Source organism: Aspergillus lucknowensis, assembly GCF_044049455.1.
Source record: "Aspergillus lucknowensis strain CBS 449.75 chromosome Unknown BJX67scaffold_16, whole genome shotgun sequence".
Lineage (NCBI taxonomy): Eukaryota > Fungi > Ascomycota > Eurotiomycetes > Eurotiales > Aspergillaceae > Aspergillus > Aspergillus lucknowensis.
In genome coordinates this window covers 123,322-150,229 of record NW_027263560.1, presented here as the reverse complement: position 1 = coordinate 150,229, position 26,908 = coordinate 123,322, and the positions used below count along the sequence as shown (strand labels likewise).

General features: G+C 51.4%; 9 protein-coding genes across 9 annotated transcripts; 5 read left to right on the top strand and 4 right to left on the bottom strand.

Moving 5' to 3' along the window:
• Nucleotides 1-53: 53 nt before the first annotated feature.
• Nucleotides 54-3,972, bottom strand: BJX67DRAFT_351608 (ATP-dependent RNA helicase MTR4). Its single transcript, XM_071028920.1, has 5 exons — nt 3,024-3,972; nt 1,910-2,971; nt 1,256-1,851; nt 636-1,201; nt 54-568 (listed from the first exon to the last, which is right to left on the bottom strand). Exons 1-5 carry the CDS (start codon nt 3,859-3,861, stop codon nt 388-390), a joined length of 3,243 nt encoding a protein of 1,080 aa, XP_070886894.1. The 5' UTR covers nt 3,862-3,972; the 3' UTR covers nt 54-387.
• A 256-nt stretch (nt 3,973-4,228) lies between these two features.
• Nucleotides 4,229-4,590, top strand: BJX67DRAFT_380471 (cytochrome c oxidase VIIc family protein; the record flags this gene model as incomplete). The annotated part of the gene is made up of 3 exons (XM_071032797.1): nt 4,229-4,406; nt 4,469-4,501; nt 4,565-4,590. The coding sequence occupies 3 exons, from the start codon at nt 4,229-4,231 to the stop codon at nt 4,588-4,590; spliced, it is 237 nt and encodes a 78-aa protein (XP_070886893.1).
• A 260-nt stretch (nt 4,591-4,850) lies between these two features.
• Nucleotides 4,851-9,579, top strand: BJX67DRAFT_70369 (Elongator subunit IKI3). Its single transcript, XM_071035322.1, has 9 exons — nt 4,851-6,165; nt 6,217-6,309; nt 6,363-6,922; nt 6,970-7,123; nt 7,178-7,520; nt 7,572-7,816; nt 7,868-8,001; nt 8,052-8,331; nt 8,398-9,579. Exons 1-9 carry the CDS (start codon nt 5,028-5,030, stop codon nt 9,435-9,437), a joined length of 3,987 nt encoding a protein of 1,328 aa, XP_070886892.1. The 5' UTR covers nt 4,851-5,027; the 3' UTR covers nt 9,438-9,579.
• mvd1 (diphosphomevalonate decarboxylase MVD1) lies at nt 9,515-11,084 on the bottom strand. Its single transcript, XM_071028919.1, has 2 exons — nt 10,942-11,084; nt 9,515-10,868 (listed from the first exon to the last, which is right to left on the bottom strand). The coding sequence occupies exons 1-2, from the start codon at nt 11,010-11,012 to the stop codon at nt 9,722-9,724; spliced, it is 1,218 nt and encodes a 405-aa protein (XP_070886891.1). The 5' UTR covers nt 11,013-11,084; the 3' UTR covers nt 9,515-9,721.
• A 133-nt stretch (nt 11,085-11,217) lies between these two features.
• Nucleotides 11,218-12,379, top strand: BJX67DRAFT_70306 (cytochrome c1 heme lyase CYT2). Its single transcript, XM_071035321.1, has one exon. The coding sequence runs from the start codon at nt 11,277-11,279 to the stop codon at nt 12,138-12,140; it is 864 nt and encodes a 287-aa protein (XP_070886890.1). The 5' UTR covers nt 11,218-11,276; the 3' UTR covers nt 12,141-12,379.
• BJX67DRAFT_70301 (SNAP receptor PEP12) lies at nt 12,311-13,436 on the bottom strand. Its single transcript, XM_071035320.1, has 2 exons — nt 13,066-13,436; nt 12,311-12,999 (listed from the first exon to the last, which is right to left on the bottom strand). Exons 1-2 carry the CDS (start codon nt 13,360-13,362, stop codon nt 12,481-12,483), a joined length of 816 nt encoding a protein of 271 aa, XP_070886889.1. The 5' UTR covers nt 13,363-13,436; the 3' UTR covers nt 12,311-12,480.
• A 165-nt stretch (nt 13,437-13,601) lies between these two features.
• Nucleotides 13,602-15,975, top strand: BJX67DRAFT_69536 (nucleoporin NDC1). Its single transcript, XM_071035316.1, has 3 exons — nt 13,602-13,901; nt 13,972-14,239; nt 14,296-15,975. Exons 1-3 carry the CDS (start codon nt 13,769-13,771, stop codon nt 15,842-15,844), a joined length of 1,950 nt encoding a protein of 649 aa, XP_070886888.1. The 5' UTR covers nt 13,602-13,768; the 3' UTR covers nt 15,845-15,975.
• On the bottom strand, nt 15,976-18,928 carry znfA (putative C2H2 finger domain protein; the record flags this gene model as incomplete). The annotated part of the gene is made up of 3 exons (XM_071034232.1): nt 15,976-17,205; nt 17,254-18,357; nt 18,453-18,928. The coding sequence occupies 3 exons, from the start codon at nt 18,926-18,928 to the stop codon at nt 16,710-16,712; spliced, it is 2,076 nt and encodes a 691-aa protein (XP_070886887.1). The 3' UTR covers nt 15,976-16,709.
• Nucleotides 18,929-23,955: 5,027 nt separating this feature from the next.
• Nucleotides 23,956-26,025, top strand: dspC (dual specificity phosphatase YVH1). Its single transcript, XM_071035317.1, has 5 exons — nt 23,956-24,290; nt 24,410-24,631; nt 24,749-25,099; nt 25,172-25,597; nt 25,687-26,025. The coding sequence occupies exons 1-5, from the start codon at nt 24,247-24,249 to the stop codon at nt 25,709-25,711; spliced, it is 1,068 nt and encodes a 355-aa protein (XP_070886886.1). The 5' UTR covers nt 23,956-24,246; the 3' UTR covers nt 25,712-26,025.
• The last annotated feature ends 883 nt before the right edge of the window (nt 26,026-26,908 follow it).

Sequence of the window (26,908 nt, the reverse complement as noted above, 5' to 3'; positions counted from 1 at the left end):
GAGGACGGGTTGCAGGAGGCAACGCGGACCCAGAATGCACCTCCAAGCAAGCTGCCCAGGTGCTTTCACCTCATCGCCGCACTGGGCACTCTTTGTCTCAACCTCATTTCAATCTCTGTCATCTATAATAAGAACTCGTCTCCTGAAATTGCTACTTCATCCGCTTGTTATTTGACTTTCTTCCTGCTTTTGTACGGATTTTGCCACTTTTTGACCTTCCATTGTACTCTCAGGATATCATGGCACTACATACAAGACAACTAATAAAAATGGCTGAAACCTTCATAGCCCGACGCCAGGGAAATGCACCTACCAAGACATCCAAGATTACACGTCGCAGGTCCGTTTCGATGACATATGCGGGTCTCGGAGACCTATGGTGTTCGTTTACAAATACAGGGACTGAGCGGCAACAATGTCTCTGCGGACCTTTGTTAGTGCAGTCTCGAATTTACTCTCCAGCTCCTCGCTCCCCATGACCTTAGCTGCCTGGGCCATTTGTCGTAGACATTCTTCTAACCGGCGGAAGACACGAATCAAGCTGCCTTCATAAACATCGGTCATCGAGCTAGAAACGCGCATGAAGGTGAGAAGCAGTCCCGCATTACTCCACACGTTGAGGTCGAGAAACTTACCAAATCTCGGCGAATGACTTTCCATTAGCCCATTCGTAGATAACCTCCATTAGTTCCCAGTGGAAACTCTGGACATAATCTTCCTCACTGACAGCCAGCTTCGACTCCTGCGCGACTTTGGCGACGATCCGTGCTTGCGCTTGGATCTCCTTGAGGGGCTTCGCAAGCTCATCCTTTGACAGTGGCGGCGTCTCCTTTGACTTTTCTTCAAATACGAAGACACTTAGCACGGCCGCTGTTTGCTCTGGCGTCAACTTATTAAAGAAGCCATTAAAGAGAAGCTCGCTCAGCATAAGCTCGTCGCCGGTACTAATCTCACACGCTACACGTGCTTTCAGCTGGACGACTTCGGCCTCGTTGATGAATCCGAAGCGACGCAGAACTCGCTTTCGGCATTTCAGTTCGTCTAGTTGCTGTATCGCCATGCCCTCTGATATCTTCTTCTTGGTTGCTTTGATCTTGTTACCAAGCTCTACCTTTTCTGAATACTGTTCGTATAGTTCCTGCAACCTCGGAGAATTATGCAACGGATTGGCGAGTAACCGAGACTCAAGGACCTCGATTTTCTATGGATTGATTAGCAGCTTGCCCGCCCCGTTTTCGTTATAAACGTCACTTACCCTTAAAAGCTTCTTAAACTCATCATCCTTGATACCCATATCCTCTATCGGATCGAGCACAGCGATCCCGTCAGGGAATCGCTTCTGAACCTCGTCCAACCTTTTCCGCACTGTGTTTCGTGCATCATTGGACTGCAAATCCTTGGGAAGGAATATCCGCACATGTGAGATGGATTGAATACAGTTGAGGAGGAGCGGAACAACCGCCATATGAGATCCTTCGCCATTCTTTGGTGGGCGGACACCAGGTGGCAGGTCTTCAAAAGTCTTTGTGCCAACCGACGATCCGTCAGCCACTTTTAGAAGAACATCAACGACCCAACTTTGGTGGTCCGTAATTTCCTCTGTCGAGTTCTTGGCAGGCTTTCGTTTCTTGCAGTTCACCACAACACCCAGTCCGAAATCAAAGTCTTTGTACTTGATATTAAGTAGGCGTCCAGATGTGAGATAGGATACGGAGTACGAAGGATGGCTGATGACCGCCCGTACATCGTCGCTGAATTGGTCAAGTTGCGTTCTGAGATCGTAATATTCCCGAATCGTTCCTTCATCCGGGACGACCATGTTGGCCCTTTTTTCTTCTAGTTCCTCAAGTTCTGTCTCTCGGTCAGAAAGCTACCTCGAGCGACGAAAATCAAAGGAATAACTCCTTACCCTTTTCAAGACCTGCAAGGCCGGCGGTGTTCTGGAACTGGTAGAAACACCTCTCAAGCATGAACTCAGGCGAGATGCCCTCAACACGCATGAGATTGAGGATCATGTTGTAACCCAAATGGAAAGCTGAATTCAGGCGGTCCTGCTCCCCACGGACAATTTCCTTCGCTACGGCGGGATCCATTTCTTCGCCAATCATCATTATAACAATACCCCGGTCGTCAAGACCTCGTCGACCAGCACGGCCTGACATTTGTACGAATTCAGACGGGGTGACCCAGCGCTGACTGAAGCCATCGAATTTCCGGACGCTTGTAAACACAACTGTTTTCGCCGGCATATTGAGCCCAATGGAAAATGTCTCGGTCGCAAACAGGACCTTTATGAGACCCTCTTGGAACAGGATCTCGATTGTTTCCTTGAGGATGGGGAGGAGCCCAGAATGATGCACGCCGATTCCTCGCCGGAGAAGCGGCAGGATGTTCTGAATCTGGGGAAGGTTCCTATCCTCTTCTGACAGCATTTCAATCGCGCTGTTGAAGACCTTCGAAACCATCTCTTTCTCTGAATCATCGTTGAAAGCCAAGTTTCTCATCTTAAGCGCATAGAACTCGCACTCCCGCTTGCTAAAGCTGAAGACGATCACAGGGTTGAGGCTTTTAAGCATGATCATCTTCACAATCTTGTATATATCATCTTTCTCCTGATTGCCCCCCTTATTTAGCTTCTTATCCTTACCTTTGCCTTTTCGCTTGGCTAACGCATCTGCGGGGTCGTCGCCCTTCTTGTCCGCAATAGAGCTCATAGCCTTTTGAAAATTCTCTTCACGGAAGTTGCCCTTTTCATCCACGATTAAGTGCATCCCTTCGGAGCCGGCGGGGAAGAAGTAATGCTGTAGCGGCGTGGGCCTAAAGTCGGTATATACAACGTGGCAGGCCTGGTTGTGCATCTTCGTAATCCACTCCGCAAACTGCATGGCATTGGGTATCGTGGCGGACAAGAATACATAGCGAACCTTATCGGGGAGTAGAATGATCGTCTCCTCCCAAACAACGCCTCGCGCTATATCAGTAGTTAGTGAGGTGTAAGAATGCATTGGCCATTGTTGACTCACTGGCGTCTCGCATATAATGAATCTCATCAAAGACAACCCACGCAACTTCGCGCATGATTTCTGAGCCGCGATATAACATGGATCTCAGAATTTCGGTTGTCATCACCAAGCAAGTGGCGGTAGGGTTTATAGTCACATCTCCTGTCATGAGGCCAACATCTCCAAAGTCTGCCGCAAACTCTCGGTACTTTTGATTGCTCAGTGCCTTAATTGGGCTCGTGTAGATGACTCTCTGGTTATTCTTCAGACTCTGAGCGATAGCATATTCCGCGACCACTGTCTTTCCCGCACTGGTGTGGGCGGAAACAAGCACACTTTCCTCTCTTTGAATCGATGCAACAGCAACCTGCTGGAAAGGGTCGAGAGTAAATGGCCATACCCTTGCAGGGTTCTCCGGAGGCTCGTGTTGGGAAATGGGTACGTATGGGTACTTCGGCGGGATGGCGACCTGATGTCGGACTTGATGGGACAGCACAACTGGACCGGCCTCCTTCTCGGACTGAAGTCCTGCAGACCCCGCGATTTCGCGCTCTTGCGCAGTTTCGAACAAGTCCGCGACCACAGGCTCCGGTTCCTGCTCCAACCGCAATCTCTTCGCCTCTGGCTGGGTATTTCTGTCTGAGCGTGGAGCGCTGTCCTCCCCTCCGTCTGCAGGATTTTGATCGGCAACATCGGATATCACGGTGTGCTCCCTGGGTTGGGGTGTTCCACCATTTTCCTTCACATCGCCATTAACCTGTCGTTTCTTGTTCTTCTCTTTCTTCGGTCGTCTGGGGACGGGCTCGGAAGGTTGAGGCGCCTGGGGCTTGTCCTCAAAAACGTCAAAAAGCTCATCCATAACTGAGCTGAGAACGAGGGCTAAACCGCTGGGCGGACAAAAAACGACAGGCTTGGGATGGTTGAAACCTGCTTTGCTTTCATCCACCGACTGAAGCGACCAAGAAATTTCGATATCCCGTTTGGGGAAGGCGCCGTAATTGCCCAGGTGCCAGGCCCAGGTGGACCAGACAAAGAAACTATTCCCTTTCTGGAGGTCCTACAGTCACGTGCCTTGGCCTCGAAGCTGCTGGTTCCATCCCATCCTGCTCTTCTCGGATGGCACAACCAGTACCTCCGTCTCGATCATCCCATCGCGATCCCGCTTCATTCAAGGTAATGTACCTTTTTGATCAGACTTCAACTCAATTGCGCTGACACTGCTGAAGATGAACGCTGCTACGACTCTCCGTGCCCGCATGGCCACCTCCTTCGTTGCCCGCCGTGGCTTTTCCACCACCCGCTCCCAACTTGGGAGTCCTTACCACTACGCCGAGGGCCCTCGCTCCAACATCCCCTTCAACCCTCTTACCAAGTACTTCTTCTTTCGATACTGGGCTTTCATGAGTCAGTGGTTTCCAATTGAGTGATTTACCACGGGTTGAGCGTCGCTAATTTGAGACCTGTAGTCACCGGTTTCGGTACTCCCTTCGCCATTGCTGGTATGTGACCTAAAGACCCCTGCGACGTCTTCTTCAGTCAGCTAATTGGACTCTCTATCCTAGTCTGGCAAACCTACAAGACTCGTTAGGCGCAACTTCCTTGGGACGGTCGGAGAGTGTAACTTACCCTGGAAGAATTCGTATATCAATGTATAAATCTAGAGATTTCATTCATCTTTGAATCGAAGTAAATTCTTACCACGTCCCTAATCTTGCAATGACGGTTGTGGTGGCTTTCATGAAGCTCTGTCGAGTTCCCCGTTGGTAGATATTCGTATGTCGATGAAGTCATTGGCTAATTTTTTGTCTGTGAACACCAAAATCTTTGGGCCGACTGACACATACCTCTACAATTCTGCCAGAACACGGGCCGAGGAAAGGCAATAGACAATCCACCTCTTTTGCTCTATGGCTATTCTAAATAATACCTAATATTTTATTCCCTTCTTCCATCCTTTCAGTTCCTCGCTTTCCTGTGCAAAGCCTCCTCCTTTATGGCAGTGGGGTAACCTATTGATTCATAAAGATGCGCAATTTAAAGAACGTTCGCCTCATGGAGGTGCACCTCCAGGATGGGCTTCCTCTGACAGCGACAACTTGGGATACAGCCTCGGATGCTATTATTTGCGCATTTGGCCCTACGCCCACAAACCCGGTCATCGAGCTGCGGAGAAAGCGCCAGGACGCCTATTTTTCGGAACCCGTGAACCCGCAAGTCTTCGAGACTATCGCGTCCTGGGATGCGCCATGTCCGCTACCGGAGCTTGATTGCGACCGTATCCTCTCTCTGCATTACTTCGCGGATACTCTCACGGCTTGTCTGGTCCTGGAGGGAGGCGACATCATCATCATCCGCGAGGAGCCGTTCCCAGGCGAAGACAAGATCGAGATTGTGGGCTCGGTCGACGTCGGTATAACGGCTGCTGCTTGGTCGCCGGATGAGGAGCTTCTGGCCCTTACAACTGCGGCTAATACGTTTCTGTATATGACTAGGGAGTTTGAGAATGTTGCTGAGATTACATTCTCTTCGGAGGACCTCAAGACGTCACAGCATGTTTCTGTGGGCTGGGGAAAACGGGAGACTCAGTTCCAAGGGAAAAGGGCCAAAGCTCTTCGAGATCCTACCGTTCCGGAAAAGGTGGACGAGGGCAAGCTGAGCAGTACTGATGATGCGCGGACCACTGTTAGCTGGCGGGGAGATGGCGCCTATGTTGGGGTGAATAGCATTGAAGGAGGCACTCGCCGCGCGATCAGGGTCTATTCTCGCGAGGGAACTTTGGACAGTGTGAGCGAACCGGTTGATGGTTTAGAGGGAGCTCTCAGTTGGAGACCTTATGGCAATCTCATCGCCAGCATACAGAGGCTTGAGGATAGGGTTGATGTGGTTTTCTTTGAAAGGAATGGATTACGGCATGGCCAGTTTACGCTTCGCCTCACTGAGGATGAGCGGGCGACGTGGGCGTCGAATATACGCTTAAGCTGGAACATTGATTCGACGGTGCTCGCGGTTCAATTTACAGACAGAGTCCAGTTCTGGACCACGGGCAACTATCACTACTATCTGAAACAGGAATTACCAGTGGTTGTAAGCCCCGGGAATTCGTCTCCATTTGTCTTCAAGTGGCATCCGGAGAAAGCTTTGCGCTTGGTTGCAGGCGCCTCCGGTACGTGGCGTATGTAGTAGCTCCCCGGATATCAAGCTAATACTGTTGCAGAGTCAATATTGGACGGAGAGTTTGTCTTTGAGGTGCTTCACGGCTCAACTACTGCCCCATATGATATCGGCGCCGTTGCCGTCATTGACGGAAGTAAGTCTGAGCGACTTACTACTCTATCATGACGGTTTGCTAACTCTGCGAAGGAACTTTGAAGCTAACTCCTCTGAGGCTGTCCGGAGTTCCACCACCTATGGCCCACAACGAGCTGGCGCTTGGTTCGAATACTATCGACGTTGCCTTTAGCAAGTCTGGCACCAGAATAGGTGTCCTGATGAATGACCGTTTCTCTGTCTATCTATGGTCTCTTAAGTCTCGTCCCGTGCCCGTCCCAATTCTTGAGTCAAGCTATCCATTACCGCTTGAGAAGGATAATCATCCTCGACAAATTGCATTTATCAACGATAACGAAGTCTATGTTCTCAGGAATAGAGGACCGAACAAAGCATGCATCGAACGGACAACATTAGAGACAGGAGAGACCAAGGTCGTCTATGGAGCAGCAGACTCTGAGCAGCTGGTTTCGATATTTGCGAGTCTGGGCCACGATGCATTATGGTTCTCGAGCGCCTCTCGACCTGGTCAAGCAATTACCTACTCTAACATCACTCTTGAATCGGCTGATGAGTTTCGCGTTACCCCATGGGCTCAAAGCCCTACGGTTGATACTTACTGGGCGAACACGGCCCAGATATCCGATGATGAGGTAAGGGTATAGATCGATACTTTATGCGATATGCTAATATTTCCAAGGCTGTGTTGATATCCTTATCGAGGACCGGAAGCCTTTACGCAAATATGACGCTCCTCGCGAAAAACTGCACATCTTTCCTGCTCACTCCATCTCATGTTATTTTTACCACGTCTCTACACCTCCTAAAATTCGTTCACTTAGTGCGCGCCGAAGGTTACTGACTCCTGACTATGAGTTTGTTTCGTTTCTATCTAACTTGTGCTATAGACATGGAGGTTCCTCCCGATACCCCGGAGACGGACGAACGTTGCAGGAGTATCGAGCGGGGATCGCGTCTAGTAACCGTGATGCCCTCCACATTTTCGGTTGTTTTGCAAGCTCCTCGGGGTAACATTGAAACTATATACCCAAGGGCACTTGTGCTAGCCGGTATTCGATCCTTCATTGACCGAAAAGACTACCGATCTGCATTCCTCGCCTGCCGCAGCCAGATGGTCGACATGAATATCATCCACGACTATGCCCCTGATCAGTTCATGGAGAACATTTTGTTATTCGTTGACCAGGTCAAGAGAGTTGATTTCGTTGACGAGTTTCTCTCTCGCTTGAAGTATGTACTACTCAGATAGGTTCCCGGTAAATCCTTGCTTACCCGGTCCAGGGAAGAAGATGTTTCACAGACACTTTACAAAGACACGCTGAAAAACTTAAAGGTGGATGTTGCGATAGAAAGCGGTCCTACAAGCCCAGCAAAGAAAGGCAACAAGGTGAACCGAATCTGTGACGGGTTCTTGACGGCTCTGGAAAAGCGATCCAACTCAAACCTACATAATTTGATTACCGCACACGTTTGCAAGGTGCCTCCAGATCTTGAGGCTGGCCTCAAGCTGGTGGCCCGCTTAAGAGGTTCGTCTGGTTATGTACTGTATCTTCCATTCCAGTGCTTACCAGTTTTAGATGAGAGCTCTGAACAAGCTGAGGATGCGGTCGAGCACATTTGCTTCTTGACGGATGCTAATCGACTATACGACACGGCCTTGGGCCTGTATGATCTCGAGCTCACTTTGCTAGTGGCTCAACAAGCCCAGAGAGTAAGCACTCCCAGGCAAAACACCAATATGAGACCTTCTAATAAACACAGGACCCTCGCGAATATCTCCCGTTCTTGAGAAAGTTGCAGCAACTCCCAGAGCTTCGACGGCAGTATGAGATTGACAATTACCTGGGGAGATGGGCGAAGGCGCTCAAACATCTCCATGGATTGGGACTCTATGATGAAGTGCGAGAGTACGCAGTGACGCACGTGCTATATAAGGACGCAATCGACACCTACAAGTACCAACCGGGGCAACTGCGCGAAATTACCCTCCTCTACGCGAACTATTTGTACGAAGAATCCAAGTACAGAGACGCCGGAATTGGTACATACCCCTACAACACCTCTCCCATTCCAAACCCTGTAGCACCTAGAGCTAACCCCTCAACAGCTTACGAATCTCTCGAACTCTACACAGACGCATACAAGTGTTATCAACTCGCCCACCTATGGCGCGAATCCCTCTACTGCGCAATGCTCGTTCCCCTCCCGCCATCAGACCTAACGGTCCATGCGACCACCCTCGCCACAACCCTAATCGAAGAAAACAAAGACTACGTCTCCGCCTCCCAGATCTACTCCGAACACCTCCACGATATCCCCACCGCCGCCCGCCTCCTCTGCCGCGGCTCCCGCTTCGCAGACTCCAGCCGCCTCCTTACCCTCCACAACCTTACCGCTCTCATCCCCGAGATAGTCGACACCAGCCTAGCCGACACAATGGGTACAATGACCGACCTCCTCGCCGACTTCAAATCCCAACTAGCCGCCCAAGTCCCCCGCATCGTGGAGCTCCGTCTTCGGCGCCTCCAGGACCCACTGGCTTACTTCGGCGGTGACCCGACAGCCGCAGATGGCGCCGTGGGCATGGATATCCCGGATAACGTCTCCCTAGCACCAACAGACGCCTCTACACTCGCAGGCAAGAGCATGTTCACTCGGTACACGGGCAACACCTCTTCAGGCAAAACAACAAGCACACGCCAAAGCTCCCGCAACCGACGCAGGGAGGAGCGGAAACGGGCACGTGGAAAGAAAGGCACCGTGTACGAGGAAGAGTACCTAGTAAATAGTGTGCGGAGACTTATTGAGCGCGTGAACTCCACTGTACCTGAAGTGGAGAACTTGGTTGATTCGTTGCTGAGACGCGGGATGAGGGAGCGCGCGGCCGTGGTTGAGAGGGCTATGGGTGATGTGTTGAAGTTGTGTGCGGAGAGCCAGGAAGAAGTTTTTGCTGCTGCGACGGGGCCTCCGGGCTCTGGGCAGGAGGGTGCGGAGCAAGATGGTGAGGTTTCAGCGATGAATGCACCTGTTGACAATCCGAAGCCAGTGGGTGGACAGAGGGTTTTCTGGGAGAGCGTTATTTCTGTCGGGAAGGCACAGGAGGCGCCTAAGATTAAGGAGATGAAGAAGTCGGCGTTGTTGAATTAAGTTCACCTAGGAATACTGATATTGAGAAAAAAGTTTCTCTTTGTATATGGAATTAGCAGCATGGAATAAATATAATAGAGTATCAATTATGTATGTCTCTGTCTGATATTTGCGTTTTAAATGAATGAGCTGAATGATATAGATACCCGAAAGCTCCAGCGGCAAGCCATGTATCGTGTCAAACGATGCGCTCGACTTGCAATTAAACCCAGTATCCTCATAAAGATTCTCTGATGCAACTTTATGGAGTCATGAATCATCTCGCATCTACTATGGGCTTCTCTCTATTGTCGAGACAGAATCTCGCCCTTCTCCCCAACGAGATGGTCCTCTACGCTGACAGGCCCTTCCCCAACGGCAGTCAAAATCACACGGCTCAGTCCAGACTTGAGCACGTCGACAGCCCTGGAATCTACCTGGTCAAGGGCCACTCCCGGACTGGAAACGTCCTTCAAAGACTCATAGAAGGGACCGGACCATCCCTCAAGGGATGAACCCAAAATAGCCTTGAATGTTCCCGCAACAAGCGCGGAGTCCTTCTCAAGATAATATATGACTGCGTTCGGGCCAGCATCAAATGTGTACGCGCACACAGCACGACCGACAATGCTGTTGATATCATGTACAAGTCGAACTGCCGCTCTCGAGACGTCGTTCATGTAGAAGATTGGGGGCCAGGAGTCGAGGCAGGTGGCATGGAATCCATTCGAGTCGCGCATTGTGACCTCAGCGAACGCAGGGAAATCGCGATTCTGAATCGCTGTCTCAATGGCGGCCATTCGGGCAGGAACTATGGCGTTCGCGCGAGTTGCAAAGAGCTCAGATGTCGCGACTGTTGTCTGCATGCCTGTAGTACTGGGCACATCCTTCTTCTCCGCACTCACGACAAGGATGAGTGCACGCATTTCCGGCCAATGGGACTGGGGCGCGACCTCCTCCGCCAGACTGTCACTCCCATCTGGAAGTTCACCACTGCGCCAGGCGACGTATCCCCCCATCAAAGAGCGGCAAGCCGAGCCAGATCCCTGGCGGGCAATCCTACTTAGTTCCCGCGGCGACTGAGGCAACCCGTATAGATCGGCGACGGCGCGAACCAGAGCTGCGAACCCGGCAGCCGAGCTGGCGAGACCAGCGGCAGTAGGGAAATTGTTTTCAGAAACTATTCGTAGGGGAAGGGTTGAGAGTTTCGGCAAGGAGGAATTCGCATTCTCGAGCTCCTGGCGGTGAGCTCGTAGGCTCGCAAGACATGCCAGTGTACGTTTGGATGACTGGATGTCTTGTGGCTTGCCATTGAGTGTGAGTTCATCTGCGGCGGGGTAACCAGCAGAACAAGAAGCAGTGGTGAGGGTGCGGAGAGAACGTTGGGACAGAGTAACGGAAAGAGAAGAGTTCGTCGGCAAGTTCAAAGTGGCATCACGTTTCCCCCAGTACCTATAAGAAGACCGTGAGTCCATGCGCGGTAGATCAATGGCAAGACACTGGTGAGAGCGGGGTGTGGGCTTACTTGATAACAGCGATGTTGACAGGAGCAGTGGTGGTCGCCCGAAAGACGGGGCTCTCAGAGACAGCGGCCATTGAGATAAGACAGATCGAGTGAGGTTGGAGAGATTTTGGGAAGCTCAGCAGAAGGAAACGGAGGGGGGGGGCACAAGGAAAGTAAATAACGAGTGTAGGAACCCGATCGGGCTTTACGGTTAGTCTGCATACGGAAGCCGAAAGGCGGTCAACACACCCAGAATTCCAGCCCGACGGGATTTGCTTGCGTGTTTTTCGCATTTCCCAGCAGCAGGATCACCACCAGACTCATCATTCCTTTCGTATTCTCGAGTCACCCTTCCAATGGGTACGGGCGCAAGCACCCCGGTATCCCCTCCGCCCGCTTCAGCTCCGGCTGCCACATGCCCCGTTGATCATAAAACCCGAGAGACATGGCTTCAACAACATAAAGGGCCCCCCCGAGGCGCACCTCATCCTCTACCTTCCGAAGAGGGAAACTCTCCAACGAAATTACAGCGACCACTCTCCACAGATCGTGAAATAAGCAGCATACCGCGAGCCCTCAATCCCGACTCAAGTCTGCCACCCGAACGTCCCACCGCATCACCATACTCATTACCGACAGCGTCGCATGGCACCCCCTCAAACGCCGAAGCCGAAACGGGCCACGACAAGTCGACGGGAAATTGGATTTATCCATCGGAGCGGCAGTTTTTTGAGGCCCTAATGCGCAAGGGCAACACACCGGCCTCAGTAACTTCTCCATCAGAGCTAGCGACATCGGTAGCGTCCATCATACCGATTCATAACGCCGTCAACGAGCGCGCCTGGCAACAGATTCTAGAATGGGAGCGTCGAGTGCCCAGCTCGGATCCTGGAAGCAAGAAATGCGGTGGGCCGAAACTGTACTCGTTCCGCGGGCTGGGCGCGGAGTCGGAATTTCTCAGTCCTCGGGCTCGCATCAATAACCTGATGGGCTATCAGCTCCCCTTCGATCGACATGACTGGGTGGTAGAGCGATGCGGCGGGGAGCGTATCGAATATGTGATTGATTTCTACCAGGGTAAGTCTGTGGGAGGGAGCGGTGGCACTGGGCTAGCTAGCAATGCCGGCCCAGGAAAACTTAGCTTCTATCTCGATGTGCGGCCAAAACTAAATTCTTGGGAAGGCTGCGTGATGAGGTTCAGACGTTTTACTGGAATCTGAGGCACGAACTCTCCTACCACTATCTTCCCTTTTCCCCTTTTTTTGGGTCTGAATATAGTAGCAAGCGGAGTTTGGGCATTGGCTTGGGGTCATTCAACGTATTATATGTATAACACGGAGGCTATGTATGATATCAGGACACGCAAAACATAGCAGACAGAAATAGAATATCCACTCCAGACGCCTGAAACAATGGAATAATCGTCAAGGGAACCACATCACCAGCCATAGAAACGCAATCATGATCACACATCAACTGTACAAGGGAGGATATCATAAAGGACAAAAGAAAAGCTCGAATCGGGTCCTATCGGAAGCTTCAAGGAGGGGGCATAAGAGCTCAGCCAAGAACAGCTGCCAGAATTATAATGGCCAAGATGACAGCAAGAATGACGAGTAGGCAGCAAGCCTTGTTTCGGGCATTCTTCTGATACCGGCTGGCACCGCGGAGCTCAACATTTGCGCCCCGCGTGTCGGTATGAACTCGCTCGACGTTCTCGCTGATAATGTCGAGCTGCCCACCTTGCTCATGGACGATATGAGCGACGTCCCGGAACAACTCGTTCAATTCGCCAACACTCTGCTCAATGTTTCGGATCTCGGTTTCACGTTCGATGATGAGGGCCTCTTGGAAGTCGACTTCATCTTGGTTTGCCAAGCGTGGTTGCTCTTCCAGTAGTTGCTGCTGTTCCTGGCGAAAGCCGCTCTCGGTTGGATGTTCCGCTTCATCCACGGCGGTCCGTGCAGCGACTGCAGATGCACGTTGCTTTTCCAGAGCACGCCGTTGAACCGTTTGGAACTCTTCTAGCGTTACCTTGAATTCTGTTGATAGCTTCTGCTGTGTCCATTTTTGAGAAGGCTAGGGAGAATATATTAGAGAAACTTCTGAATGGGTTAAATGGCTTCAATCATCAGGGTGACATACGTTAACGTCCTCCCAAGTCTGGACCTTCTTGATTCCTTCTCCAACTTCCCTGAAGCCCGCGCGAGTCTGCTCGAGGAGGTTATGAACTCGCTCTCGCACCCGGTCTGTGTCGCGCTTCGTCCCAAGAAGAGCGATCTGGTCCGACAAGCGGGTGATATTAGAGGTCAGCGTGAAGAGCTGGTTTGAGAGTGACTCGGTGAGACGCTGGAACTCGGGATCATCATGGTATTGTGGGTCGTCCGAGCGCCGATATGTTGTGGGCTGAGCCTCAAGGGAATTCAAGCGATCGAACGACATACTGTAGCGAGGGAAGTGAGACCGAAGAATGAGCGACGGGTGAACTCAACACACGAGGTTGGGGAAGATAATACTAGGCACGAGGTAGCTGCCTGCAGGTTGCGTTGATGCCCGGATCTGCAGGCTCCACTCACATGACGTGACATCAGAGTCCTGTGGCTAGTTAAAATCACCTGATCAACGATGTGTGGCTGGTGTGTTTTGATGGTCTCGCCCAGAAAAGCTTCATTCAAGCCGCTAAACTCGCCGGACTCGCTGTCGCCTAAGGAAACATCTCGTTCTTGCAATTCCATCCAGTGCCGTAACTGATGACAGGGTTCTTCCGCCTCTACGACCATGCTGTGAAATTGCCATTGCTCCCTTCTCCCTCGAGATCCTGCATTCAAATCTTCTATAGCTTCGCACCATGGTCGCCGCAAAGCCTCGCCCATACCGGCGCATCCTGACGTCTGCACTACACCGGAGATTTGTGCATGCTTCAGCTCTGTCTCTACTGGTCTGTTACCTTATCTCGATCTTTATTGGCGACAAATCTTCGTGTAAGTGCTCCTCTTAACCTGGAAATCCATCAGTGTCTGCCAGCAGCAATCCTAATCAGGAACCATCCAGTCTTTTGGGCCGTTTTTCCGATCGGAGCATGCGGCATTCGAACCGTCCTTCTTTTCATATCATCCCTTTCCATCTTTGTGCTCCGGGTTGGTCAGATGCACATCGGCTCCAGGACGACTGGCTCTGCAATCCACACCTTAAAATACCTCTTTCCCCTCCACGTCCTCCAGACGTTCGGCTGGTATATCTTCTCTGCATGGTGGTTCAGTGAGGTGTACAAATGGTCATCGCCCGTTAGCGCACATTTAGAATGGGTTAAGCGAGGCAGGTACGTACTACGAATCCTCTTTTCTGATTAGTTTCCACTCGAGCTAATTAGAATAGTCCTCACGAGCGCGCAAGCCTTAACGAACGCCCAATTTATATCTATACGTATCACATGCTGTTAGCGATCGCGCAATCGGTAGCTCATCTCTATCTCGACTACGATCGTGTGCCCATAACTCTCGCAAATCGAGCCGCCAATAATGTAGAACAGAAGACACATCCAACAGAGGCTGTTTCAAAACGCATTCAGGCCGGACTCCCTCCTCTTCTCAGAGATGGCCTTTTAAGAAGCGCGCTTGTAGCTGCTGTTTGTCCGGTAGCATACACTTTCTTTCTCAGACGCCGAGCATGGAGCTACACTATGTCCTTTGCTAAGCTTTTCTGGGATTTCCCTCGATCTGCAGCCGACCCCCCCGGAATCATTCCTCCAGTCAACCCACTTCTGATTACTCGGACATTAATCTCAGGCGGGCTTCTGATTCTACTTTGGCAAACCACGAACTTGTTGTTCTCGGTATTCCTAAGTCGGGAACCTTTGAAACGGGGTCAGCCTTTGACCGGAGAAGCCAAGGACCCCAACGGCAGCTTGCTGAATGGGTTGAAAGCAAAGAAGGAAACCGTTCGAGCTTTCGCATTCTGGGAGCTGTGTTTCATCAGCCAACAGTTCCCCGAGCGTCGGAAGGCTATTTTCAATGATATTGATCGCGAAGGAGGATCCGCGTGGGCTCAGATCCTAGAATCTTCCACGGAAATAATCAAAGGCATCTCGACTCGGATCAATGAGGAGAAACCGGCACTTCCGAGCTCCAAGCCATCATCAGATGAGAAGTCCGAGCTGGTTATTCATACCTTGCCTCGATTGACCGACTCACCAAAAACAGACAACATCTTCGCTTCTTCTCCCAAACCCACGACAACCCAGGGAAAGCTAGGGGAAGGGTTTAGTAAAACCCTACGGTCATTAGGCGAGTCCCCTGACTGGACACCGAAGGCCCGAGCCCGAGCTCGCGATGCTTTCGACCGCGCTTCTTCCATCGTCCTCAGCCCCGAGCGTAAACAGAAGCTACTCGGCTCCCAGGATATCAAGCTGCTCACCGGTACCTCCCTCAGCAAACCCGAGACTATTCACCCTGTTCTTGCCCGGATCCTCCGTTCCCCGGCCGGTCTACTTATTCGACAAACCTATGCTCGCCGCCTATCTGGCATCGTCCTCGGCACACCCACAACAAGCCTATCCTCCATCATTGACTCCATCGAATCCCTCACGCGCCTCCTCATCGCCAGTCTCCAGGAAGACCCCTACGGAAAAGTCCAAGTCGATGTACCAGGTGTCGCTCGCCTCTTGACAGAAACAACCGTAGCCCTTGAACAGTTCGCCCATGGCGGTCTAGATATCCACTGGACTGACGCCAACTTCCCACCGTCGAGCAACCCGACTGCGCAAGCAGAGGCCCGTCGTATTCCGGATGTGGAGCTCGTCATTGCTACGTTAAAGGGCTCTCTCGCGAGCCTTTTAGTCGCATTTAAACCCTACTACAAGGATGTTGGACTGGTAGGGAAGGACCTGCGCCTAGCGCGGGAGGCAGCGGGGGTGGTTGAGGAGTAAAGTCACCCTCCCACGACATATTGAATGACCATATATGCCTGCCCCGAATCTGCCCTTGCGACATCCATCCCCTTGATCTACCTGAGCCCTTTTTCTGGCAATATAACGATAATGTCGAAAGGTCGGGTACTACTCGTAGTTACTTTTACTGCATTAGTCAGGTGTTTTGTCATTTCTGGCTCTGATTTACTACGTGCTCAATAATGGAGGATACTATGACCGTTTTGAACTATTTGTATTCTACAAACTGCTCATAAGGATATGTCAAAGTCCACCCATCTATATACAGATCCCGAAGACAGCAATCGGTCCTGTGCTGTGCCTGTCTATGCACCACTTGCAGCTCCCGAAGTTGGAGCCCCGGGCCAAGCATCTGGCACCAACAATGATGTGACTGCTCGCTCGCAAAGGCCAAGTACTTGCGACATCAATCCCTAGCCAGACAAAAAAAAAAAAGCATCCAGAGTGAAGACCTGCAAACAAAGATACCTTGAACAACCCCAATATATATCAAGTAGCAGTCTTCTTCCTTCGCGCCTACGGCCAGGACCAGAAAACACCTCCGAGATTCCGAGGCCAAACTCCACTATGTCAATTACCGAAGCGCTCCGGGTAAATTAATATAGATCAAAGAATAGGAGAATAGATCATGTCACGTAAATGTTCAGAATTTTTGCTTTACGTCATCTGCCATGGGAGAAGTTGTCTTTTTTGATGTCTTTCTATATTCACAGTACCGAACAGGTACTTCTAATATATTTCACCTCCACTTCGTGAATATGGAAAGAAGAACCTGGCCAAGGTTCAAGATGAGAAGGCAGGGTGCTGAATGCGCTCCTCTATGCTCTAGGGGGCACATTGGTTGTCAGCAGTCCCTGATGATGTCGTTAACCTTGTTACTTGGTGACTCGGCTCCACTGCCCTGATTCAGAGCCTCAGGTGGTGCTTCTTCCTTCATGCAGGCGTTCTCCAAGATGTTGGTCCATTTCCCGCTGGTTCCTGCATGACTATGTTTCAGATGCTGCCGAAAGTGGTCCGCGCGGAAGAACTTCTTCGAGTTGTTGCACTCCCCAAACTTATGGACCGCAGTGAGATGCTCAAATCGCTGGTCCCAATCCGGCTGTGGGAAATTCGGAAACTCTTCACCGCAATACCCACAGCTGTCGTAAGATGCACCCGAACCTGTTTGGCCAGACGGTGATGGAGATGGATGGAACGCTGCCTGGTAACCCGGCAGCGCAGCACAGGACCAAGAGTGACGCCGTAGATGAAGGGAATTCTGGTGCCGTTCGGCCTCGTTCTTGTTCTTGAATCTATTGTTGCAATATTGGCAAGAGTATTGTTTCTCCATGGCATGGACACTATTACACATTAGAATCTAGTGTTCAGATGCCGTAAATTGGACTTACCGGAGGTCTTCAGGGCTATCAAATTTCTTCGGCTTCTTTGGGCAGCAATCACAAATATATAGGCCACCAATTTTCGGTGCTGCCGGCTTGGTCAAACTCAAGTTGGTCTGGAAGGACATCTTTCTTGGGTTTCCGCGGGACGACTCAATAGACCCAACGTCCTGGGTATTCTGTGCGGCTATTTGGGCAGACAGCGCGGCCGCTGAGCTTGGATTCATGAGGGATTTCTCGTGAAACGCATCAAGGTCAGATTTTGGTGATATACCTCCAGATGAGCGGTCATACGTCGACGCCGCCGTGATACTGCTGCCTATTGAAGGAGCTGCTGATGAATATGACGAGGTAGTTCGCAAGCTCACAGACGAGGCAGCCGAAAGACTTCCATAGCTCGGAGTATAGCCGCTACTTACCGATAAGCTGTTCCCGAACGGATGACCGGTGGTTCTTCTTTGGGAGAGGTCGCCGTTGCTTGTAGTCGTGTGCAGCGCATGCTTATCGTTGCCTATGGGCTCGCGAGGGGGTGAAGACGCCCTTCTTTTCATCCCGGATCTAGATGCTTCCAAATAAGGTGGTGTCGCCTCTCGGACACTGAATAAGCGTGACGGTAGGGACTCATCCGTCGAGAACTCTCCTTCCATATCCGAAACAATGCTCTGATCGTAGCTTCCTCGGTTTGACCGACTGGGAAGGCTGGAGAACTCGTCATACTGCGGAGTAATTCGGCCCTTAGGACGGCTATCTCGGGAAAACGGGGAATGTTCATAGTCTAGCGTAGAAGACGGCGCATTGCTTTCGACACTTGGACTTCGACGCCCAATATAATCTCTCCACCCAACCTTGGCGCCTGGTGATACACCGCCGGAGTGGGAAGGGCCTGACCATCCAACACCAAGGGACGCCACTTCAGAACCAGCCGGCGAAGGCAAGCTTGCGAAGCCCCTTGAACCAATTGGAAGAGTCGACAGGGGGCCTTTGTTCTCCGTTCCGAGACTAACAGATTGTGGTGGAGAGAGAGGCTTTCCAATCTTGGATAAGAGGTGCTGATCATAGGCATCCGATAAGTCCTTCACACTCCGCCGGGAAAAATGCTGTTCGCCTTTGAGGCTGCTTGAGGGTTAGTTAGTCTCCCCACAGAACAGAACCGCGAATAGACTGTGATATCCGGGACGAAAGGAAATATGCGAACTGGAAGTACTCACATCGATGCAGAGTTGTTGGTAGAGACAGAGTTTCGGAAACCCTCATCAACTGGTGGCGGCGGCTCAATCTTTATATGCGCTTCCGGACTCCTCGAAGCAGGTAAGCCACTCTGTCTACCATCTAAATCATCCAGCGCCATCCGGTCACTCCGAGGTGCTGGATACTCTGGGCGACGGTGGTCACCAAATAAACTAGAGTTGGGATTGATAGGCGCAAGCTTTGTGGACCCGGGCTGTAGCCTAGAGTTCGCGTGTATCCAACCCGCATCATACCCATTCTCCAGATCACTGATCCGTGGAGGGGGTGGTAGTGGTGGCGGCGCAAAGTTGTTCATAGGGTTTGACCTGATCGGCACGGGTCCTTGGGATGGGAATGACTGACCAGGCATGGTGAACGGGCCTCTCGCGGTAGATATATGACTGCCGTTGAAGTCGTGGATGTTGATCGACGGGGGCGAAAGCCGAGGAAATTCCATCGTACAGAAAATAGAGGCAGCCTAGGGTTACTCATCGATATCAGAAAGAGCGACGTCGTGTAGAATAGACACGAATTGAGTTAACCGAGAAAAAGTTGAAAGGAGCGACTTCGGACCGTCAGTAAGCCCTATGGAGATGCGAAAGAAAAGGAACAGATCCAGCTTCCAACGGAGTTATAGAAGATCCCGCTTCTAGACCCCAGTCTATCCAAAGCAGTTGATTTAGTTGCAGTAAAATGCGATACAGCAATCCAACGGAGGTTGTGCTGGGAAAGAGCCCCGATGACAACTACTTGAATGTAGATAAACAAGTTAGGGATTGGGAGTCGGGATGGCAACAACGGGGGCAAACTTACTGTGAGTAAAAGTAAGTTTTTTCCCCTGACCCCTCGTTTCAGCTTCTTCAGATGCTTGAAAGTCAGCGGCAATGTGCAACAGTCGAGATTGGGCTGGCGAACGAGTTCAGAGCCATCAATCTGCCAGGCGGCGGCAACTTATTGACGATGAAGAGTAAGTGTGTAAGATTCAGCGGACATGCTGGAGAATTGGTTGGCGGACAATTGTTCTTGGTTGACACAGAAATGGTGGTAAGGTGCAAGAAAGGAATGCAACAGGAGACAGGGCTGTGTCTGCAATGCCCCGGTGGGAAGAAATATTATTGGCACCAAGGAGTGTTGAGACGAAGCTCTGCGATGCGCTCTCCTTCGTAGGCGCTGCTGTGGATTCCAAAACCCCAAAGTCTGTGACGGCAAGGTTCGACAAAATCGGAAGAAGAAATTATGTTAAGTAGGCCGGAGCGCGTGTCAAATGCACCGCTCTGACGAAACCGAGGGAGAGAAGGAGTGAGCAAGCATGGATGGAGCTGGCGATGGGAGGCGCTGACGGAGCCGAGTTGAGGAGGCGACGCAGCGGGAGGGCGAGACTCGGGAAAGAAGTACCTTCAGCAACGCCGCAAGGCTCAAGAAGGTCGAAATAAGACAACGGGGAGTTGCCTGGAGAGACAGAGAAAAGGTGGGATAATGGCGGTGCAACCCACTGCCTCACTGGTTCCTACAAGCTGGAGGAAGGAAGAATGGGAAGAGCTGGAAAGTATTCTTTTCAGGGTCTGGCGGCGGTTCTCTGACGCAGGCTGTCTGTCCTCCTTTCTGAGCCCTTCTCTGGCGCACCGGGCAAGGATGCTGACTGGAGCGATGTGCCTCGCGCAGGATTGAGTTGCAGGGTGGGAAAAGAGTCGGGGACTGAGAATCACTTAAGAGGCAGACTGAGCAACCTGCATTGATCGTTACAACTTGACAAGACAACCAGCCTTCGTATTTGAAGATCTGGAGTTGGCGGATTCCTAGTAACGACTCAAGCAAGGCGTGCCTTGTTGCGGTATTGAGCCAGATTTGAAAAAAGCCCCCACAGTTGGAAATTACATCCGCTGCAAAGTTACAGACCTGTTTTGCGACACTCCATCTCGTGGAGCCTTGCGTTCCCACAGCCTTGATCCTCCATGACGGGAACAAGGCTGCAAATCCAAATTTCTGCCAGAGAAACATTCATATGATCCCAAATAATGTTCAGTCTCCTGAGTCGCACCCCCGTCAACTTTCTCTCGCCTGAACAACAACACATCGCCGAACTCTAAGTCAGCCTACAGGAGCATGAACGTGACGACGAGAACAAGTGAGGTGATGCTCCAAAAGATGGTATTCCCTCCAACTGGAAGTTCCGACGGAGGGTATCTCCGGCTTTGGCCTTACCTCAGACGCTGCGTTCCTGATATCCCACGCCTGATGGAGTGGTGCGTCTGCGCTCAACATTCCTGCGCGATTCGAAGCAAGACAGTCTTTCGTCCCACGAGGTCACTGACTGCCGTCTTGAAGATGACAATGATGGGCAGCAGTTGGGAAAAGCGGGTCGTCTTAACCCACCGAGAATGTGACAGTACCTCTTCTGTGTGTTCTCTGGATCGGAGATGTCGTCGGACTCCAGAGGACGGAGCATGATCCAGAATCGACGGAATATCCTGACGGATTGGTCACCGCAGGAGTTTGGACATCTCTTCCTCATCCACAACTCATCTTCTGATACGGGATCGAAGAGGGCTGACTTGTCTCGAGGATTCCCTCAAGCCTCGCCGCACGAGCAGGGAGGGAGACCTTCAAGTTTTCAACAGAAACTCATTCAGCCTTACAAAGGCCAACCGACGACGATGCGCCACGACGCTGTGCGTTGTTCCAGCGATGGGTTCCCAGATCGAGAGCGGTAAGTTGTACAAAACAGGTTAGCTTCGAGAGTGAGGCAGTGCAACCTAGCAGCTGGCATGGCTTCAATTGGGCAGATCGTCTCCATTGGAAGGTTGACGCTCCATGTCCTTCCTTCAAATGTCCATTCGTCTCTGGAGGGTAAGATTCTGAAATTTTCTCCAGAGCTGCCTTGACATCATCCAAGAAAGCCCACTCATTCTCCAAACTTTAAAATTGTTCAACTCAGAACATCTCAAAAACTCAACCCCCAAATCTCTCCACGGACCAACATCCGGCGGCACAATCTCTCTCTGATTTGCGTTTGACATTTCCTTGTTCAGGGTTCCCGAATCAAAACCTTCTCATAACGTGTCGTCCCTGACCCTCATAATCAAGGCCTTCCAAGGATGAGCAGAAGGGGATCCGTGGGAGGAACTGACTGACGTTCCCAGCAATCCGTGGAAGCCAGTCAGTTCAATGAAATTTCAAATACGGGCATCGATTCAAGAAGTTGGTTCTTGTGGCTCTGCGAGACCTTACCAGAGGAGGAAGCACCTTCAGGGGTGGACGAAGGACTTGGAAAAGCTCGAAGGCGCAAGAGATAAAAAGATCCACCAGTGGCAAAAGTGGATGTTGAAGCAGATCACTTGGGCAGTCATTCCCTCGTCTTTTCTGTCGCTCCTCTGTGGTGACATCTCGGGGCCAATCCTCATATCATCTGATGGATTGGATCTGAGAGCAAGATGCTTTGCTGTGCGAGAAGAGCTCTTTCCTTGTCTGCTGTGTGGGGGGAAGGGATAAACTGTGCATGTTCAGGGTAACGAAGCACCAAATCAGAGCACTGGAGCACTGCATGTATCTGGAGCGCCTGGTGGAACCACTCGCAACAAGAAGGCCACTCATGCAGCTCTCTTTGCTTTTGCGGACTTTGCAGAGGGTGGGGCAGAGGACATGGAGGTCGAAGAGGGGCGCGCTTCTCTTTCCCGAGGTCATGGATGATTGTAAGAGAGTCGGTGCCCATCTCTTCACAGTCGATTTTTCTGGAACCCTGAACAACTCCACTGGCAGCTCCAGTTTGCTTGGTAATTTTCGTACACATCCAAACACGCGTTGTAATTTTTGGGACGCCACACAAGAACCAAACTTCGTGATGAGGATGAGTCCAGAGAAAGCTTCCAGACTGACGTCCTGTCTCAAAAGATGGAATGATTCAATGTTGAATGCCAAGAGCAACGCTCATCTTTCAGCCACTTTTCATCGCGGCTTGGCTCCTACCAGTGGAACAACACCCAGGGACGCATGAGCGCCCACAGAGCAGGAGGCAATCCAGTCACCCTCCTCTTTTCCGCGAGGAGAAAAGAATGGTACCAATGACATTTTGACGTCTGCTATTGGTTACTCTGCAAGAGAAGATGATTTTACTGAGCTGCTCCTGAATGCTCACCTTTCGAGGGCTGGCTGATGCTCTTCCCAGACCGCCATTAAGCTGATCCCTGTCCAATTGACACCATTAAGAATGGTGCATCAGTTGCGCAAGTGCGTCTCAGTCGCCTTCCAAGGTGCACTCAAAGTGACCCTGATAGTAAAAGGGTCAGCCAGAAGGTTCCAAAGGAGGAGAAAGGCAACAAGAAAGCCGCCTCGGGATTGTCAGTGGCACCTTCGCTCAAGCAAGGTTTGCCGCGATTTTGGACAGGATGTTGTCAGCCTTAACGGGCTGCAGAGTGTCCCGTGCGTCCAATACGATTGGGGTTGAGAGGCGGAGGTGGATCCAATCCGCCTCACGGCTGCTTGGTTCGAAGAGCATGGCATTTCCGCTTTTCGTAGCGAGTCAACAAGCATCATTATTTTTTTGAGTTCAGAGCTTGCAAATCGGCCCCGCCTCATCATGAACAAGACAATCATCATCAGACAGCAGTCAAGGTCTCGATGCAATGGTTTGTAAGGAAACCACGCCTTGTTGAACTCATCCGTGTTTCCCAGTCAGAATTTTTTTGGCCACTGGCTCCAAAATCGAGAGGGTCAAGAGGTGCCTTCGACGACTTCGAAACGGAGGACTCTTCTCACTCCCGCTGGGTGGTCGAGGCAAAAATCCCAAACAAAGGGAGAGGGGCAACGACAGCGATGGTTACAACGGCGAAGATCAGACGCCATTGAGCCCTCAGCGCCCAACCGGAGCAAGCAATGTCGCACAGACAGGCGTTTTGTTCAGAAGTCCGAATCTGAAACCAGTGTCCAACGCCTTGGCGGCAAGTGAAAACCAATCACGGGCCGACGCGATGAAAACCATCGCCATGGATGGACTTCCCGCAGGCAAGCGTCCATGCGCTCTTGACTTTTTTCTGACGCAGGAAGCTCGTTGACGAAATTCCCATGAAAGAGACTGGTTCCGACTTTTGAGATGCCCAAAGATTTTCCTGGAGCTTGACCCGACTCGCACTGGCCTCCCGTGTCAAGCAAAGAAGACCAAACTGCGAAGTAGAGGGATGGAGAGCCAAGCTCTCCATTCAGATTTCGTCGCTACCTTGGTAGCCGGTTGAAGCACTTGTGGAGTCGAACTTTGGACGCCCCAGAGCCATCTTGCTTGATACTTCCTGGGATTGCAGGAGGCGACTCGTATGAATGGCAAGCAATACAAGTTGGTAATCTTCATTCACCAGGAAAGAACCACTCGCGACAATGATTCGGGGACGCTGGCCGTGGAGAAAAAGTCGATCCACAGATGACAACGGCGGCTGTTTGCTTTCAGCGATTCTTATTATTGGGCAGAACAAAGAGGATTCTCCCCAGTTCTGCGGGGTACCGGTCACGAGACCCTAGCCCTTGCCCTTGCCCTGAGCCCCCGTTTCCTCTTGGGTCACAAGGTGACCCCAAATTCGCCCAGGCCAACCAACGCCATCGTGACCTCGGCATGAAGGCTCGGCAAACTTGGGATTTGCACCTCACGACCCGATCCAGCATCGAGAGTCCCAAGCCAACAGTTGGCAGTCTTCCATCGGCACCAGTATCGCTAGTCTTCCGGGCCCTCCCACCAGACCTTCCTACCATTCTGTAACTTTCCTCTGTGCCTTGTGTTAACCCAACCCCGTGATGGCGATGAACAAGGTTCCCGGCCACAACATATATATCGGAGGGTGGGTACCATTCACCCTTCCTTGCTACTTTTCGTGATGATACTCCGACCGGGAATGAGGAAGAGGGATAGGAAGATTGGTTGAACCAAGCTCCGTTCTGACCACTCGTCAATATACAGCATTTTCTCACTGAAGAACAAAGCTGCGCTGAGGAGAGCAAACGTCACCCATGTTCTCTCAGTGCTACGTTTACAGCCAACAGATGATACATTCCTGCACTACCAACATCACCATATTGATGTCGATGACGTGGAGGACGAAAATCTCCTGGAACATTTCCCATCCGCCATCGAGTTTATTCAATCTGGGTTGGAAACAGGGGGGGGGGTGCTCGTTCATTGGTTAGTAAGATGCTTCGCTCTTGCCTTGCCGTCTTTCGTCATGGGAATTCCCACCGAGAGCAAAGATGCCGTCTATCTTGAAAAATCTCCTCGCGCAAGGCAACTGACGGCATGTAGCGCAATGGGGAAATCCCGCTCGGCAACCATTTGCATCGCGTATCTACTCCATCGTCAGCGAAGCGTCTTCACGCCGCAGTCTGCTCTTGCTCTCCTCAGAGAATCTCGACCGCTGTGCGAGCCTAATTCCGGATTTATGGCCCAGCTCGAGCTTTACCATCAAATGGGGTGTCCCAAAGAAGTTGTCTCGCACCCATCTTACAGTCGCTGGCTCTATCGCCGAGAAGTTGAAGAAAGCGTCGCCTGTGGGCGTGCGCCTGAAATGAAATCTATCTTATTCGAAGATGAACAGCCACGACAACGCACAGATGCCACAAGCGAATCAGTGGAGGTTAAATGCCGCAAATGCAGGTCAGTCAATTTTTTTTGTTTCTTTTTTTCCCTCACAGGAAAGCATTCGCCCCCTGTGCTCACCATGGGTAGGCGTAAACTAGCAAACGCACGGTTTGCCGTTCCTCATGGGGCTCAACAAGATGTCAAAGCTGCAGTAATTTCTGAATGTGCTCATATTTTTCTGAATCCGTTGACGTGGATGCGCCCGAGTCTTTTCCCCAACGGGCCCGATACCTTGACTGGCCTTGCCTCTGAAGATGCCCCCCTATCTGGCCGCTTGACCTGTCCCAATCCTTCTTGTGGTTCCAACATTGGAAAATTTGCATGGCAGGGCATGCAATGTAGCTGCGGCGAATGGGTGACTCCTGCTATTGGCCTTGCAAGGGCCAGAATTGACATTTCAGCGCCAGTCACCATTCGACGCGGTCCGGGGAATTTACCCCCAGGTATTCGATTACCACCAAACATGCGGCCCAGTGGTGTGGATACTACTACTGTGGGGCCCAGAAGTGAAAGGTACTGTGCAGACTATGAGGATCAACTCTTCTACCCAGACCACCAGAAGGTAAAGCTTCAATCACTAACACACATCTTGTGATCACCAGAGATTCCACGAAAGGAAGCCTTTAACGAATACCAGTACCCTCTCTAGCAGCATGAAACGAGTTCGAATACGGCTTACAGCAGTCCGGAAAAGCGGAGCATCAGTAACGCATGTGCGATCCGTCGTCATCAAGCCTCTTTCTTATCACGCGTGGCCAGAACAGCCCAGCCAGTGTACCAAGTTTCAAAATGCAGATGGAACCACATACGTCTCGTGGCATTGCGATCATCAATCCTCATTTCAAAGAAATGAGGAGGCAACGCCACTCAATCTTCCATCTCAAAAGTCCACAGCATCCAAAAGAAGTGGGAGATCTTTGGTCCTTGTCTGGACCCTTGCGTGGTGAAACGAAGGCGAAAGACCGAGCGTTAAACTCTAATCGAGTCCTGAGTGCCGTCAATTCGTTGATTTCCCGGAAGTCGCAGATCCAATCACCAGATCGACAGCACCCATCCTTCTGCAGAATGAGCAAGAAGCTTGTGCCTCAAGATTTCACCTTGATGTCTGTTATTCTGGTCCAACTCCCGGAACAGAGAATCACACATTTCAATCAGCTACAAGGCGGGCACGTGAATCTAGGAAGACACAAAATATCCCCAGGCACCACAGCTCCTTCTAGAACTCCTCGTCTTGTATCTGCCAACCTTGGGAAAGATGAAACCAAGGCAGAACCCCACATCCGTCCCACGAGGCTTTTGCTCCACCTGCGACCGCGAAAAGCCAATGGCTGGTCCTTCTTGCCAGGAACCGGCCGCGTCACTGAGCCATTTCGGGGATCTGCAGCATGGGCGGTTCGGAGCCGGAAGAACAATTCTCAGTCCTCGCAGGAACAGAACCAAGCGCGTCAGCCTGGCTAGCCTGGATCACTAGCGCCGGGAAGGGGGCTGTGCAAACTGCTCTTACGCAACGCTCCTCGGCAGCAGCCACTCAAGGCTCAGGGCTGACATCCCAGTTCCTGTATTACAGTTCATGCTGTAATTTGCACTTCTTGGTACCAGCCCAAAAATCTTGAAAGAACGCTGCGGCAATCTGGGTTGCAGAAGAGGAAGAAAAAAAATATTGATGGATCTTGAATCGCATCGCAGCCGCCACTCAAAGAATACTCTCTGTCCGTCAACTGATGATGTGGAAGAGATGCACCTGACTCCTCCGGTCGAGAGTCAAGACTCTGGTTGTGCAGGGGCTGCATCCAAGCAGCCCAAGCGTGCTTGGCGGATCTTCAA

Excerpts from the sequence above, each read along its gene's own strand:
- BJX67DRAFT_351608 (XM_071028920.1), bottom strand. The coding sequence starts at position 3,861 with ATGGATGAGCTTTTTGACGTTTTTGAGGACAAGCCCCAGGCGCCTCAA. Across the intron at positions 2,972-3,023 it reads TCATTATATGCGAGACGCCA|CGCGAGGCGTTGTTTGGGAG; the intron begins GTGAGTCAACAA and ends CTACTGATATAG. Across the intron at positions 1,852-1,909 it reads CCTTGCAGGTCTTGAAAAGG|AACTTGAGGAACTAGAAGAA; the intron begins GTAAGGAGTTAT and ends ACCGAGAGACAG.
- BJX67DRAFT_70369 (XM_071035322.1), top strand. The coding sequence starts at position 5,028 with ATGCGCAATTTAAAGAACGTTCGCCTCATGGAGGTGCACCTCCAGGAT. Across the intron at positions 6,166-6,216 it reads CTTGGTTGCAGGCGCCTCCG|AGTCAATATTGGACGGAGAG; the intron begins GTACGTGGCGTA and ends ATACTGTTGCAG. Across the intron at positions 7,124-7,177 it reads TCACTTAGTGCGCGCCGAAG|ACATGGAGGTTCCTCCCGAT; the intron begins GTTACTGACTCC and ends CTTGTGCTATAG.
- mvd1 (XM_071028919.1), bottom strand. The coding sequence starts at position 11,012 with ATGGCCGCTGTCTCTGAGAGCCCCGTCTTTCGGGCGACCACCACTGCT. Across the intron at positions 10,869-10,941 it reads GTCAACATCGCTGTTATCAA|GTACTGGGGGAAACGTGATG; the intron begins GTAAGCCCACAC and ends GTCTTCTTATAG.
- BJX67DRAFT_70306 (XM_071035321.1), top strand. The coding sequence starts at position 11,277 with ATGGGTACGGGCGCAAGCACCCCGGTATCCCCTCCGCCCGCTTCAGCT.
- BJX67DRAFT_70301 (XM_071035320.1), bottom strand. The coding sequence starts at position 13,362 with ATGTCGTTCGATCGCTTGAATTCCCTTGAGGCTCAGCCCACAACATAT. Across the intron at positions 13,000-13,065 it reads AGACTTGGGAGGACGTTAAC|CCTTCTCAAAAATGGACACA; the intron begins GTATGTCACCCT and ends TATTCTCCCTAG.
- BJX67DRAFT_69536 (XM_071035316.1), top strand. The coding sequence starts at position 13,769 with ATGGTCGCCGCAAAGCCTCGCCCATACCGGCGCATCCTGACGTCTGCA. Across the intron at positions 13,902-13,971 it reads TATTGGCGACAAATCTTCGT|TCTTTTGGGCCGTTTTTCCG; the intron begins GTAAGTGCTCCT and ends GGAACCATCCAG. Across the intron at positions 14,240-14,295 it reads GAATGGGTTAAGCGAGGCAG|TCCTCACGAGCGCGCAAGCC; the intron begins GTACGTACTACG and ends TAATTAGAATAG.
- dspC (XM_071035317.1), top strand. The coding sequence starts at position 24,247 with ATGGCGATGAACAAGGTTCCCGGCCACAACATATATATCGGAGG. Across the intron at positions 24,291-24,409 it reads CACAACATATATATCGGAGG|CATTTTCTCACTGAAGAACA; the intron begins GTGGGTACCATT and ends GTCAATATACAG. Across the intron at positions 25,100-25,171 it reads GTTAAATGCCGCAAATGCAG|GCGTAAACTAGCAAACGCAC; the intron begins GTCAGTCAATTT and ends CACCATGGGTAG.